At 39.3% G+C, this 15,549-nt stretch overlaps 1 protein-coding gene across 8 annotated transcripts in view; it reads right to left on the bottom strand.

The window, feature by feature from the left end:
* bsna (bassoon presynaptic cytomatrix protein a) overlaps window positions 1-15,549 on the bottom strand; it is a 190,744-nt gene that overhangs the window by 144,766 nt on the left and 30,429 nt on the right. For all 8 annotated transcript variants that reach the window (XM_088082414.1, XM_088082415.1, XM_088082417.1 and 5 more), the window contains exon 2: window positions 2,485-3,073. In XM_088082414.1, the coding sequence (XP_087938540.1) occupies window positions 2,485-3,073 (589 nt within the window). The remainder of the gene's footprint in view (window positions 1-2,484; window positions 3,074-15,549) is intronic.

Below are 15,549 nucleotides of genomic sequence, written 5' to 3'. Positions count from 1 at the left end.
TTTGCTCAGGAGACAGAAATCCTACAAGTACCAAAAAGCACTGCACCACACCGGACCAATACACGCTCCCGCTGGTAGGTGACTTAATACCAGATTGGCCGTTTTGACTCAGTCAACAATACGGCGGCCGACTGGTTACAAATAATCTCAAATTACAGTTAAACCGCAAGCTAAATCATGTTTCTGAAAACGTTTAAGGCAAAAAATAGACAACATAGAAACAGAATATTGGTTTATAATTTATAGGCACTACCTAGTTTTATTGTTTGATCTCAGGTTTTTCAGTCTGTTTTTTTTTCATTACAGCAAAAGGTATGGCTCTCAGTGTCTGTTCACAAATTCTCATATTACAGCTAAACAGTGCACTAACAAGGCATTTTAGGCAAGATAAGGCATTATAGTAACAGATTCTTGGTTTGTATTTGATCAGCAATGCCTAGTTTTACCATTCAATCTGAGTTTGAGAGAGACAGCAAGAGAGAGAGGGGCGGCTCTCTTTCGATCCACTTTTATACTGTTTGTGCCTGTGGTGGCGGGCATTTAAAATGCGCAAGTATAATCTGTAGTTTTAGCAACAGCCCAAGAGCAAGCAAAAATGCGGGAGGAGTTGTGAGATGAGCAGGGAAATCTGGGCAATGGTAGGATGATGGGAAGTTTACCACAGTTCATGAACACAAACTGACCACATTATGATTTTCCAAAGTGAGTGGGAAATTGGCAAAGTATCCTTTTAAAGATACACTGTGTCAGAGCTGTGGATTCCAATCTAATATTATTTTGAAGGCAGCCATTTGTTGTGAATCAGCAAAATTTCACTGATTAAAATTAAATACAAAAACACCTCTAATTAGCAGTACAGTATATCAGTGTTGTTGCCTCTAATAGTATTAGTCATTTACTATCGCGCAGCAGCGGATGCTAATTTGCTAGCATGGAGCATTAGGGTGAATGATGTACCAGGTACACATGGATGATTCTGGTGCCAATGTTCTCCCCCACAAAACGCAAATGAAAAATGAGACACAACCACAGTTGTTTGTTTAATCTAGCAGAGTATTTATCATGCTGTCCGCCAATGATATGCCCCTGGGCCTGACATCAGTGGGAATCAATGGGTGATGCCAGCATTGCTAATATATCAGACGTGGCCTTGTGCTTCTGGTTGTGTTGTCTGTCTGAAGTCTTTCCTGTCTGCCCAGAAATACTGAGATTTGATATTTGTCACCAGATGCTGACACCAGGGCTGATAGTTTGAACCCGTCACCAAAGGCGAGCATCAACCTCCTCTCAATCAAAGAGAGCCTCTTAACCTCCTCTCTCCGCCTCATCCCTCCATCCATGTCTGAAGAACTTTTGTCGCATCAATCTTTTTTTTCTTTACTTCTCTGTCTCTTTTCCCTTCATCTCTCTCTGAATGCCAAATACTGTGGTGTTTGGCTTCCTGTCTTCACATCATACCTGTGAAGAGTACAATGAACTCAAACACACACATACACACAAACTGTCACGACCCATGTGTCTTGCCTTGGCACATTAATGGAGATTCTGTCAGTGCCTCAGGAAGGAATTACTGCCACTTGCTGAGCCCTCACACTCACTGTCTATCACAAACACTCACAAAGACCTATAGTACGAAGTCATGCATACACGACATACACAGCTTCTATACTTTCTTGCTTTCATGCCTTTGCTCATCCATGCACTTCAAATGTTTGCTCTTAAAATGACATACATGAATAGAGACATAGTCACACTTTGATGGCATTATTTTGTTTTCTGATTTTCACCAACAAATAGGAAGGTTGTTTCACAAGGAACAAATATGTTTAAACTGGTTTCTGGTTGGCTTGCACTCTCGCTCTCTCTCTCTCTCGCGCGCTTTCTCTATCTCTCTCGCTCTCTCTCCCTGACCTCATTTATTTCTCTTGCCTTAAACCATCCATCTCACTTCTTCCATCGCTTTCTCTGCACTGACTCGTTCACTTCATTCACTCGCATCAATTCAATCTCATTCAAGTCAAAAGTGCATTATTGGCATGAAAACAAAAGAAGCTAAAGCCAAAGCAAAAGTATCTCTCTCTCCTCCCTTGCTGAGTCGAGCAACAGGCCAGACAAAATCTTTATCCAGTCGGTCTCAGCTGGATCTGTTTCCAGACTCAAACTTTAGTTGTGTGTTGGAATAATTCCCTATTGTTTATCCTCTAAAACTGAAACATTTATCTACTCTGACTTCTGTCTGCCGACAGGATTAAATTATATTTATACACAAACACTTAGACCCTCACTATAAATCAGCATCATTTGATTATCGATTCCATTTACGCCGACAGAAAACTACAACAGTCTTCTCTTGTTGCATGAATTCACAGTGGCAAAGTAAGGATGGGTGTTAGAAAAAAACACAAATGTTAAACCATTCTACTTGCACACACACACATAGATCAACACACTCATACATACATCTCCTTGTCAAACTTGACCTACCTCAGTGAGGTGTGGGTTGGGGTTGAATCCACACTGGTTACAGACAGTGGCCTTACACTGGGTGCAGGTGTTGTAATTGGGTACAGCCGGTGGGTTGGACAGCTCTGTGGTGGTGCACACTGGGCACAGTTTGCTGCTCGGCATAGGTGCTATCTGTGGCACCGAGTAGGGCGAGGTGGGCGTCACGCCACGGTCAGGAGACACAGAGGGAGAACGGCCTGTCCTGGAGCCGCCCGAACCACTGAAGTCAACTTGGAGGTTTCGACGTGAGGCGTGCTGACCAGTACTTTGTCCTCCATGGCCTCCCATGCCAGACCCAGCTTGACTGTGACCCATCCCATGGCCCGTCCCTGGGCTGTGCCCCATGCCGGGCCCCTGGCTTGATTGCATGTGTCGAGGGGAAGTCGGAGTCTCATGAGTGGCCAGGCGATAGGGCTCGCCAGCTCTGGAACCGATTCCTCCTCCTCCGCCCATTCCTACTCCCATCCCTCCCATACCTCCTCCTCCCATTCCTCCCATTCCTCCACCACCTCCATGGCCTCCTTGTTGCACGCCAGGCTTGGGGCTACCCATTGGACCCACTGGACCCCTGAAATAAAGGAACAAAGCAAAAGAAAAAAAATAACATAAAACATTAACATTAACAAGATTAAGACATTAACAATTTAAATTACAACTTTCCAAAAGATAAAATGACATAAGACATTGTTTAAGAGGTCTGGTTAGATTCACCCCCAGTATAACAGAACTGAGCTGCATTCAGTCGCTACAACATTGCAAACAACATTAAATATTGTTTACAGCGAGCTCTTTAAACCATCAAGAGTAACCAGGTTATTGTATTATAATGCTAATGAAATGATTGGTGGCTAAACTTATCCCCCAAAAAGTTAGTTTTACCATAGTCTGGCAGTCATAATGGCCCGAGAGGCCTGTCGAGCTCTCCACATTTTTGGATGGTGTTTTCTTGATTTTACTTTCCCCCCAAATCCAAAAATACAAGAGCAAAATTGTAACGAATGGAATAAACAATGTGCTTGTCATGTAGCTCTTCCCTCTGTGTTTTAGCAACATATCATGTATGTAGCCATCAACTACATATTTAAAAGCCCTTTACAGGATTTTTGTTCTACAGGTCAACTCGAAAGGAAGAAAAAGAAAATCAATCAGTTCACTAGCTTTATGCTAACAATAGCTAGCTAGCTTTCAGTCAAAACTATTCACAATGGCCAAACAAAAACGACCAGGCTGTTTCAGTCAGCCACTGTCTGAAATCAAAGACCCTTTGTTTCAAGAATGTAGAATTGTAAATCTGCCACAATTATTATCATAAACCTATAATGTGTTGTGCAAGAATGGATAGCCCGGCAGATATACAACAATGAGTGTAACTTGTAACATGTTTTCTAATTCTTTTAAACATACATCCTATGTAACGGTTCGGTTTTAACGACTCATTACTAAGACAGATCACTATTTTGGCAAGTGAACAAACATGATTACTGCCTGACCACAAAACTAATTTCAAAACAGTATGTGTCAGTGTTAATTTAAATTTTATACAACTAATTTGATGCTGAATGCAGTTACAGTGGTGGCATTCTTTCTGTAAATGTAAGGCTAGTCGATGCCACCCCCGTATGCCAATTAAATCAAAGACATATCTTATTTTATTGAATGTATTATTATATGAATGAGCACTACAGGAGAGTCTGGCCTGGTAATTGTCACTGTATTCTAACAAATTCAATTATCTTCTCACTGCCAGAGAACCAGCAGCAGAAACAACATTAAAAACCAGCAAAATAATTACTGATTCATTCGGTGGTTGCTGCAGAAAGCCATGAAAAGACCTCCGAACATCCACGGGCATCAACAAATTAAAATGGAAAATAACAGGCTGCGGCAAGACCAACTACTCTCTCACACTCACACACACACACACACACACACACACACACACACACACACACATTTCTCCTGTGTGTCAAAGGCAACATGCATACATAAGCTCCAGGCAGAAAATAACACACATGCACACCAAGACAATGTTCACTGAGGGAACACCTCAGGGAGGAGACACAAACACACCTGAAGGGAAGCAAATCAGTACAAAACTCTGCCTGAGGACATGTCTATATTATGTAAAAGAAGTTGATGTTAACAAAGAATTATTCTTCAAAGTTGTTTTTTCCATCTTTGTGCTTGGGGTGATAAAAACATGAGTTACTCTTTTTGATAGAGTACTTCAATAAACACAAATGTGTTTGTGTGTACTGTATTTCAGTAGCTTTTCTTATGGTGAAATTCAAAATGTATGAAACCTGTTTCTTCATATCCACTCCGTCATCCTGTCGTTTTTTTCTGTATGAATATTTAAAATCCAAATTTGTATTACTCTGTACAAGAAATACTTTTGACCCTGTTACAAATCTAAAATACATGTTAACTAGCATGCGGTAACTATTATCAGATGACAGAGACATTCCTCTTCTGCACACTGTTTTCATTTTGGAAAAGAAAAGGAGAGCGAAAACCTCATTACAGTTTAAGGCTTCCTGTTTATCTATTAATTCATGCAGCATCTTTATGTCCCCAAAACTTGGTTGCTTTACTAGTGTCTTGTCTCATGTATAATACCATGTATTGACATGTATTCATCCCAAAGTGGGACACGATGTTTCACCAAAGAAGATTTTTTTATTCTATGATGAAATCGGTAATCTGCCTTTGCTTTATATGGCTCATATGAGTGTGTCTGATCTGCTGAGGTAAGTTAATGGTATATTCAAAGTGCAGCAGGTTTGATTGAACAGGTTTAGGAACTCTATCGTTCCTCAGTCTGTCAAATCAATCAGAATATGGCTTCTAAGTAGCCTCAGAGTACCTGGGTCAAACACTACATGAGTGGACATAATTACTCTGTTACACAGCATCCATTTTTCTAACTGTTCTTATGTAATTTGTAGTTTTTGTACAGTTTGTAGTATGATTTTATTGTTTGGTAAAATGTTGCTTTATATGTTTTTTAGTGTTGTTTATTGTTTTTATGTGTATTTATGTGAAACAGTTAAAGTCCTGGGACGCAAGACAAATTTCCGAATTTTGGCAGATAATTATATGAAATCTTAATCTTGAAGCAAGTAAAACTAGATACCTGAGGTTAGAGAAAGATCACCTGATGAAAAACACTAGTATTGACTGTTTTGGGAGACAGGATGCAACCTGCTGTCTTGAGTGTTGAGGTCACACATGGGCAAGAGGGTAAAAGTCACTATTCTATTGTTTTCTGTTCTGTTCTATTCTATTCTACTGCCTGTGCTGTCATTGATTGAAAGAGTCTAGACTCTGTGTATTACTAGCTTTAAATGGTTACTGCACACAGAAATTGGAAATGTTGATTTACTGAACTCCAGTGTCACAATGTTCCAGTCTGCCTCTCCTCCCACTGAAAGGTTTGCTTCTTGTGGACAGTCTGGCTGTGACAAAATATCTCTCTCTCTATGGTTCTACTTTTGCTCCTTTCCTGTTCTATTTATCTTCCTTCTCTGAAATCTTTCTCTCCATAAACTTTACTTTTTCTCCATCACACCCCCCTCTGTTTGCTCAATCGCTCCTCCCTTCATTGCCTCACTGTCTTTCACTCTTTATTATTTTTTCACTGGGCCCTTGCCATGCCCTTGCTGCCCCAATGTTTTCTTTTTCCCTTTGTTGAATTTCGCCCTTTTCAACATTTTTATTTCCGCTCTTGAAAAGGGATGTGGACCTTAAGCAACCCTATTTGTCTTTGCTATACCAAGTCTACTCGTCAAAAATGCTCTTGTAGGTCAAAGTCAGAGAGTATGACACTTTACATGTTTACTAATCATGCATTTACTTATTAATACTGAAAGCATTTGTAGTGGATAAAGTAAAGGCTAAAAGTTAACGTCACAGGGCTAAAGTAATTTTTCATTCATCTTCCTCATAGACAGTGTTAAATGAGTCACAGCTTGGATCAACATGAAACTCTCCTGGTTGAATCATCGCTACTGTGCTGTGCTGAAAATGTGCTTCTTTGAAAAGTCAAAGGTACAGGAAGTGTGTGGACATAAAAACTGAAGGATAGAAATCAACCACAGCTACCAATGCACATTCCAGAAAAAAATATCCAATCACAGAGCAGCAAGGCTAACAATGGTTGGAAGCTAAAGATTTTACATCTTAAGCTTAAACTAGATCATGTTTTCAATTTCTGGGCCTTCTGGGCTTAGAAACAAGTTATGTATAATTCAGACAGGCAACCATAGGATGAGACTGTGGGATTAATATTACATCCATGAGAGTTCAGAGTTTCTATGTTCAGCAACATTGATGCAATACATTAAATAACAATCTGAAATGTGAATACAGAATGAGGAATACACACAGATTAACTAATATTGTGTATGTTTAAAGAATGTTTAAGCACTGTGATTAAAAAAAATAAATGAGGATTAAGGTTAGCATTTGGTTTAACTTAATCATTTAGTTATGATACTTCAGGTCAGGTCAGGGGTGATGAAGACACTGTTTTTAAATGAAAAGTCCCAATATGGAAAACAAGTGTGTGTGTGTGTGTGTGTGTGTGTGTGCGTGTGCGTGTGTGTGTGTGTGTGTGTGTGTGTGTGTGTGTGTGCGCAGTCAGAGTTTAGGTGAGGTCACACCAGTCTCACATAAATGGATACCCATGTGAATAGCTTGGTAACGTGCAAAACTGAGATGGTGAACGTAAACATTATACCTGCTAAGCGTCAGCATGTTCGCATTGTAATTGTGAACATGTTAGCATGCTGATGTTAGCATGTAGCTCAAAGCATGAGCCATAAAGTGTTCAGAGATTCAGAAAACGTTATTCACTGCACCAAAGAGCACATTAAGGTCATCGCTGTGCACATAAGACCAGTTTTACTTATGTGTAAATGTGTGTGTGTCTGTGAGCATGTGTGTGTGCATGTGTGTGTGAAGGGAAGAGGGGTGACTCAACAAAAACCTCAAAGCTTCACTGATTCACCCAGCAGAGACATTGACGAAGACGGGGTAAGAGACTTAAAGCTGACAGAGAAACTGATGATGGGAAAGGAGGTTGAAAGAGAAAAAGAGAAGCAAAAGAACACAAGTTACAGTACACTTACAGCAAAACGGACTCTATATTTGACCAAAAATGATTCTGTTTGTATTCTTTCACCAACACCTGGTGTCCGTCGGCTGTTCTGTTGCTATGACAAGCCCTACTGGCACACTTCGATAGCAGTTACAGTTCAACGGACATTGTGACACTCTGTTCTCGGCTTAATGACAATGAAACTAACTTGACCACTACTCTGTGCTTTTGTGATCATTCTTGTTGATGTACTAATAATTGCTTACAATACCTTTAGGCTAACTCTTGATAATAGTGTCTAATCTTTGTCAACTCATTTTCAGATGTTATTGGAGAAGGTTTCTCCACAGCCATACATGCTGATATAGATCCATTTTTGATAAATATTCAACCTTTTAAGAGAAATTGTTTCCATAGCTATACTGATCAGACCCAGTCTCTGTTCCATTCATTATGCATTGTGGGTGAGTCTTTTGGCACATATGGAACATTATCCTGAAAATAATATTTAAAATGCAAACAGTTTGGCACATAACACAGTTTAATTACAAGAATGTATTCTTTGGCTTTCAAAAGCTCACATTGGAGGCCTGAGAACCAGATGAATCTACGAGCCAATGTTTAATTAAATGTGTCTGGTCCGCTCAAACAGATTTCCGGCTGACCTGGCCCTGTTTGGGCCAATATCAAATATTTGTCTAATAGGCATGTTTCAGGCGATGACTGACACCGTCCCTATTTATGCAAAATACATGATGACGCCATTGTTTGTTTGCATCCTCACACTGGGTACACTACGACTACCTAAACCCTGCTTAGTAACGAGGAGCACCACTGAAGTATTTTCAAAAACAACCAAGATGGCTGCAGCTGATTTTGATCTTGCTGTAGAGGTACTGTTTTCGAATTCTGATGGCAAAAACGGCAATGCTCATTCACTGACATACTAATGCCACACAATCACAGCTCATTACTACATGCTGTAGTGGATTCAAATTTGTCTGTTGTTCTGCTCTATAGCACATTTTGTTGCTCAAAATTGGTTTTGGAGAGAGGATTTTCTCTATGACCACTGATGATGCCCGCAGTCAAAACTGAACGTGACCAGGTTAGTTTATGGCTGGACTGTGCACTGTGGTTCCCAACCTTTTTGCATTTAGTCATCTTCGCAGAAACTACTGAAAGGCTGAAATAAGACTACTGTCTATTTTATTTTGTTTTTTCACTTTTTTTTTTTTAACATCCTTTAAAATCAAGAAGTCCTCACGACCCCCCTGAGAAGCTTTGGCTTCCCCAAATTCCTGTAGCTCAATTACATGTTTCAATGCAGAACATTACACATTAAACAGTGTCACACAGTGGAGTGGAGCTGCTTTCTCTGGAGGTGTAGCCTCCAATCATTGAAAACACATCCTCCCTCCTCAGTTCCAGTTGGACCCGGGAATGAACGTCCTTGTGTGATCGGCGGAGGCTGCACTGCCTTTGGGTACCAGCCTATTGCTGCAGATTACCAGATAGAGAATTCTGTCACTGCAGCGGCACATGGTCCAAAACTTATTTGGTCTTACATGGTCTTATTTTCTTCTTTTCTTTATAACAGCAGCTTCACCCATTCTGACATTGTAACAAGTAGTAGTCAATAATATCTAAAAAATGTAAGGCACATGTCATACAGACAGGGCTGTTCATCAAACAAAATAATCAGGTGATCCTCTCTCTCCTATGTCCAAAACTGACATAATGACTGTGATTGACTAGTTTGCTATCTAGCTTTCTATTTCCACCATGCTGCCATGTTACACTGTTTGCAGAGAATGAGGAATAACTTTACAGTGATGCAGGACTGCCAACATCTGTCAACCTATTCATCGTGTTCGTGCCTATTTATTTTAAAAGAACAAGAGCCAATGGGGAAACAGCAACATCACTCCATCAGTCACACTGATCAATGCTGCAACCTCATCACTCAGTCAGTCATTCACTCACAGACATTTGTATTTATGGGGCTGGCCTCGCAAGCTGCGGTCCAGCAAAAAATAACGCTCTCATATATAAGGTCACCATGAAAAAAATAGACAATGAATAGAAGCAAAAAAAGAGAAATATAGAGGGAATGGGAGATAAGAAGAGGACACATAACAATGAGAGTCCTGGGGGTACTTGTTTCGTTTTTAGGAAGACACCGTTTCTAATTGCTGTGAGAAACTGAGCCTGACATAGGTGACAACCCAAATAATAGGAACAGTCCTTCTCTCTGTGTGTTTACACACTCCGCCTCTGAGTTGCACTGGGGACATTTATCACTGTCGCAACCCAGGTTTTAATGACCCAATACACATGCTTGTTCAGTCAAAGTGATTTCACCCAGTCCCATAATAACCCTCAATTTACTGTCTGATTGTGGAAGAGAGGGATAAAGCTTGGCTGCCAATCATACATAAGTGACAAAGACAAGGACAGATGAATAGAGAGGGGAGGTGATAGAAAGGGAAAAGAGGGATGAGGATGTCACACTAGCTACGGTTACATGCACACCAGTATTTCCATTTTATTCCAAAAATGACTATATTCTGAATTTGATGTGGGTCATATAAACAGCATATTCCATTTAAACTGGGCCAAATCGGTTCACTTTCTGAATTTTGCATTTTTCTATTAAGACGTGAGATACGTCAGTTCTATTTAGGTTTTAGGAGCATTACTTGAGCATACATACAGCACATTACAAATATGAGTCTCAACTGGGGTTTTCACTGTCTGTTTACGGGCAGCTCTGTAATTTGTCATATATACGTTGCACACAAGCCAACTGTTTTTAAAGGAGTGGGGTAGAGATGCATGCAAAAGAAAATCCCACATTTCTGGTCGTAAGTAGAAAGACTCCTGCTTTTAAATTTTATAAAAGATGTGGATGTCAACAGGTTTTTGGATATGCACAAATATCGCAGCACTGACTTTTTCAAGAAACACGTCAAGTCCAACAAGTCTGCCACTGGTGGGACACTATCAAAAAAATGACAAGCAGCTCCAGCTGGTCTAGTTCTCTATATTTTGTTGTAATAAGCGGCATATTGGGGCATGTTAATTAGAGTATGCACGGCTGTATGCAAACGGGAGTATCGGTGAAAAATGCATTTTTATTAAACATGTAAATAGCTTAGTAACAATACTGTCTTTTTTTGGGATAAGGGCTAAAACGGGGACTGTTTTGTGAATGTAAACATACTCAGTGTCTTATAGGACTTGTCATACACTGAAGTTTTAAATGTCAAAAAGAGGTTTCACTATGGTGGCCATTTTCAGACTGAAGCTGTCACTTAAGTAACCACATTTATATCATGGAGCATTCAACTTTAAGTGATGGGTTGACTGGTAACCTGTTTTGAAAATATAGTTCATCAGATCAGCTCTTGTGCTAGGGAGGAACGGGTGGACTGCTGTCTCCTGCCTGACTGCAGTATTTCATTTGCAATCCCAGAAAATCCCCAGAGGAGATGCTTTTAGTTTTTATTGATGTTAGCCTTAGTATCTTTCTTTTCCAGTTAATACGCAGAGCAAGGTTTAGGTAGGATTTACCTGATCTTGTTCCCCATAGCTGGGTACTTTCCTTATCCCACCTCTAGGCCTGCAGCAAAACAAGTCTATTTAGGTTATTGGTGGACCCAAACTAAACATCTATTTCCTCCTCCTCCACTATTCCTCCTCTGCATCCATTTCTTCCACTCTGGGCTGTTGACAGAATTGCTTTTGTACGGCCCATTTATTTCCATCTGCCTCCTCTCTCTTTTTGCTTTCTCTCCACCTCGCCTCCCATTATTTTCTGTCCTCTCTGTCTCCTCTGTTCCCTCTTTTGTCTTTCCCTTTCTTCATTCCCTGTCTGTCAGTATTTCAGAGTTGTACAAATATAGTTTTGAGAGCACAAACTCATTAATTACGCTGAATTTAAAAAAATATATTTCTCACATATTCCTGCACACGACATTCGTTATCTTGGAAGGTCAGCCCACGTGCTAGACACCAATAGAGAGTTCACCTAGATAGTTTGAACTAGCTTTAACAAATTAACAGATACTGTGACAGTTTAATTAGCATGTTGTTAGCTTGATAAAGTACTTGGTTTTTCTTAGCTCCTTAAGGCAGAGTTTAACATTTCTTTGACAGAAAAAGTTAAACTTCATTTTCAAAAGCAGTTTAGTCAACTAAATTTCTTGTTGCCTCTCTTTGCCTCTTTTCAGTCATTCCTGTCTGCTATTTTCCCACTTTCCTTGTCCCTTTCTTCCCAATCTTGTTATGCTACATATTTAGCACAAGTCAGCTCGCTAACTAGCCTGAATAAAACAAGAATATACTTTACAAAAATAGAAATAAATGTATTTCTGTCCATTATCATGTTCTTGGAAGGCCGTCAGTCTAGCTAACAAGCTAACACAGAGTCAACTTGTCTTGTTTGAAATTAAAGGACAGCTTTAGCAACTTAACAGACACAGTAACAGTTTGGCTAGCATGATGATGCTAACGCAGCAGACCACTAAGCCTTGTTTATGGTTGCAACAGTTTTTAAGAGCATAGGTAACTTACTAGAATTAATACAAAAGTGGACATAACTTATTAATATATATATATATATATATATTAATTGTTTTTACTCACCCTTTTGCAGGGCATTGGTGTACTCAGAAGGTCAGCAGGCTAACGTTAGCTTACTACTATGGGAAATTAATAACATTAAGGAGGCTCAGTTCCATTAAGTGTCCCTGTCAGCTATTTCACTGAGAAAGCATGCACAACACAAGAACCTCACCTAAGTGGAATGCAGCCATAATTAATGTTATTATAAACAGCTGTGCTCTTCCTACTGTTATATGTCAACATGTCTGTGCTGTGTGCTGTGAAACGGTCTATCTACCAACATAGCAACCCTCTAAGTGCTTTAATTACTCCAAAAACACAAATTCAGTTTGGTTAACATGTTATCTGTTTGTGTAACATTAGCTTGCAGTTCTTGTCTCTATGTTAAACGTTTTTAGGCGGAGAAAGTGTGGCGTATTAATGCTCTCACAGTGGCTCACTTACTGTTAAAACTGTTGATGGAGTTAAAAACTAAGCATGCAGTTTCTACCCACCTCGAGCTGGTTGTAAGACTGAGTCTCTTCCTTCTCTGCTAATCCTCAGTGACTCCTACAGCAGCAGAGTCATTCCTCAGTTTAGGCAGGAAACTCATCTTCTGAAAAAGTATATCAGGGCCCACTGAGTCAAATGTAGTCACTAATTCAAACTAACTTATTGTTGTTAGGCTAAACCAGAGCCCTTTACGAGTTTCCTATCCAGCTGATTTGGTTATTTGAAAGCAGTTTGAGTACTGATTTGTTATCTTGGGTAACCTGTGCTCTTATTAAGGCAAAATTAGTGGAGAGTTGAAAACATGATCAGCATTCACTTGATTGGGTGAGTTATGATCATGTGATGATATCTACACGAGGCAGGTGTGTTGAGATGCAGAACTATCTAAGTAGGCACTGGGACATCAGATTATTTTATTTTCTCATTTTATGTGTTATTGCATAGTTATGGGTGTCATGTTGTTCTTCATTGTGTTTTTACAGACTTTGAAAAATGTAAAACAGTCAATGAGTGATATTGTTGCATTATTAGTGAGGTGTTAGTGAGGTTCTTAGCATGGACTAAGGAGACACTTTCAAGAGATAATCATAGACCTGTCGTACAAATAAATTCCTATGATAGGCAAGTTTAATTGCATAAAGAATTTAAGCAAATTGAGGTTTGCCGTAAATTGTTTAATACATTCTTATGTTAGAAAGACAAGTTTTAATGTCAAATTAAATACAATAATTGTCAATGACCTTTTTAAAATTTGAATATTTTAATTTAGTCCATATCAAATTAAATCTGAGTTGATCCTCTTTTTTTGTTGTTTTGTTGTTGTTTTTTTACTTGTGTTTTTATTTTTATTTAGTTTGATCATATTTAAGTATAGGTAAGTTTTCAGTCTGGGAATGATTGACGTTGTCAATAATAATAATAATAATAATAATAATAATAATAATAATAATAATAATAATGAATATATAGAGGACATACTGGTTTGTTATTTTTATTGCCTGTAATATAACAGATGAAGCCAGCTCATCATCAGCACTGTTTGATGATTGATGATTTATTGGTTTCACCTGGGCCAGAGAGCTGATTGACTCCATGGCCGTGGGAAGTAGGGGTGCACCCCCTGCTGGAAAAAGTCAACATCACAACACTCTCTTCAAAAAAGAAAAAATAAATGAATTTTAAAATGTTTATTTTTTTCTGTTGCTATTAACCAAAAAAACGAAGGCTTATGTAAGTTTTAAAAAGTAATTATAAACGCCGAATAATTAAAAGTTAAGTTACCAGTACCATTAAAATAACGCTAAGCATCATGGTCAACGGACGTTACGTAGGCTACGGCAGGTTAGCCTGCCCTATCAAGAGCCTTTGCCTGTGTCATTCCTGTTCAAACTAGCTAGGTGACCCAATGGCCAAAAACGAATATCGTATTTCTTTTGTAAACCACAGAGTGACTTTATCTCATCGAGCTACGCCACTTTTGGAGAAATATAAGTGAAGCACACACCCAGCCAAGGTAGGCTACCGTGTCTGTTTTATTAAGAGCTGCAGCCCTACAGTTAGCGCCATTAATTGGGCAGCTATTTTACGCTGATTATTGTGCTTCATAAATGTATGTGGCTGTGTTGTTTAGTGCTGTGCAAGTTGGCCTTTTGCATTTTTGAAACTGCGCATTTGGATATCTTCTGGTCTGCTGTGGGCAATGTGTTGATGGCCCCGTTTTTTGTTTTGTTTTTTTTTACTAAGCAGGCGCTTAATAGTTTACAGACTAGCACACTTTTTTCTGGCTTCAGTCATTATGCCGATGATGATTTGTGTGTGTGTGTGTGTGTGTGTGTGTGTGTGTGTGTGTGTGTGTGTGTGTGTGTGTGCGCGTGCCCTGTCAATGAGTCAGAGATTTAAATACTGTGGTGTATTTTTGAGGTTAAAATACTATGTGTTTTGGACATGTCTGCAGTGCTCTGATTGACTTAACCTGTAAAACTATGAGTAATCTGTTTGCGCTCGTTCACTGTGTGCAACGGGGTTTGGTGACACATGTTTGATCCATATTGCAGTCGTTATATTATGTTATATTAGAATGTTACAATATAAAGGGATTTTTCACTATATATGCCATTAGAAAAAATCTCATTAAAATCGAATCATATTTAAGAAGATCATCCTGTTGATTGTATTAACACACAAAATACAGCTCTTAACACAGCACCACCAACTAAAGCAGGTCTTCCCACGTCCCTGATTGACTCTGCTGCCAATGCTCTTTTCTCCTTACTCCTCTATTGGATGATTAAACACAACACACGCTAATGGCTGTCACTATGGGTACCATGTCTACTGAGTATACAAACATACTGTATGCATGCACAAGTTGAGGCAATGAATATACATTAAGTTAAGCATATGTATGTATTTTGCATATATTTTGAATGACATATAAAGCTTTGTTGATCCCCATGGGGTAACTGGGCCCTTAGAGCAGCAAATTATAACAGGAAAATGAACTTTCTGGATTCAGGAGCAGTATAACTTGGCAAAGAAAATATGCACACATGCCCCCACACATATTCTCACTTGTGCTTGTAACTGGTATGAGGAGTGAGTGGGCAGCTCAACAAGCTATTTTTTGTGTGATAAGTTTGCTCTGTATTAACCATACCATGCATTTTTTGGTGTTGTACCATAACTGACATTATGAAACATGGAGAAGTTGAAGAAAAAGAATCAGGCGCTTGTCATTCAGGGGCGGTTACTGTTGCTTTTTTCAATCTATCCTAAGACTACAGCAGGTGATTTCACAGATTTACGTGGTCAAGGAGGAAATG

This window comes from Plectropomus leopardus, chromosome 9 (assembly GCF_026936395.1).
Source record: "Plectropomus leopardus strain MGB_pleo_1.0 chromosome 9, ASM2693639v1, whole genome shotgun sequence".
Taxonomy (NCBI): domain Eukaryota; kingdom Metazoa; phylum Chordata; class Actinopteri; order Perciformes; family Serranidae; genus Plectropomus; species Plectropomus leopardus.
The sequence above is the reverse complement of the archived record's forward strand: the minus strand, read 5'-3'. Positions and strand labels throughout refer to the sequence as shown.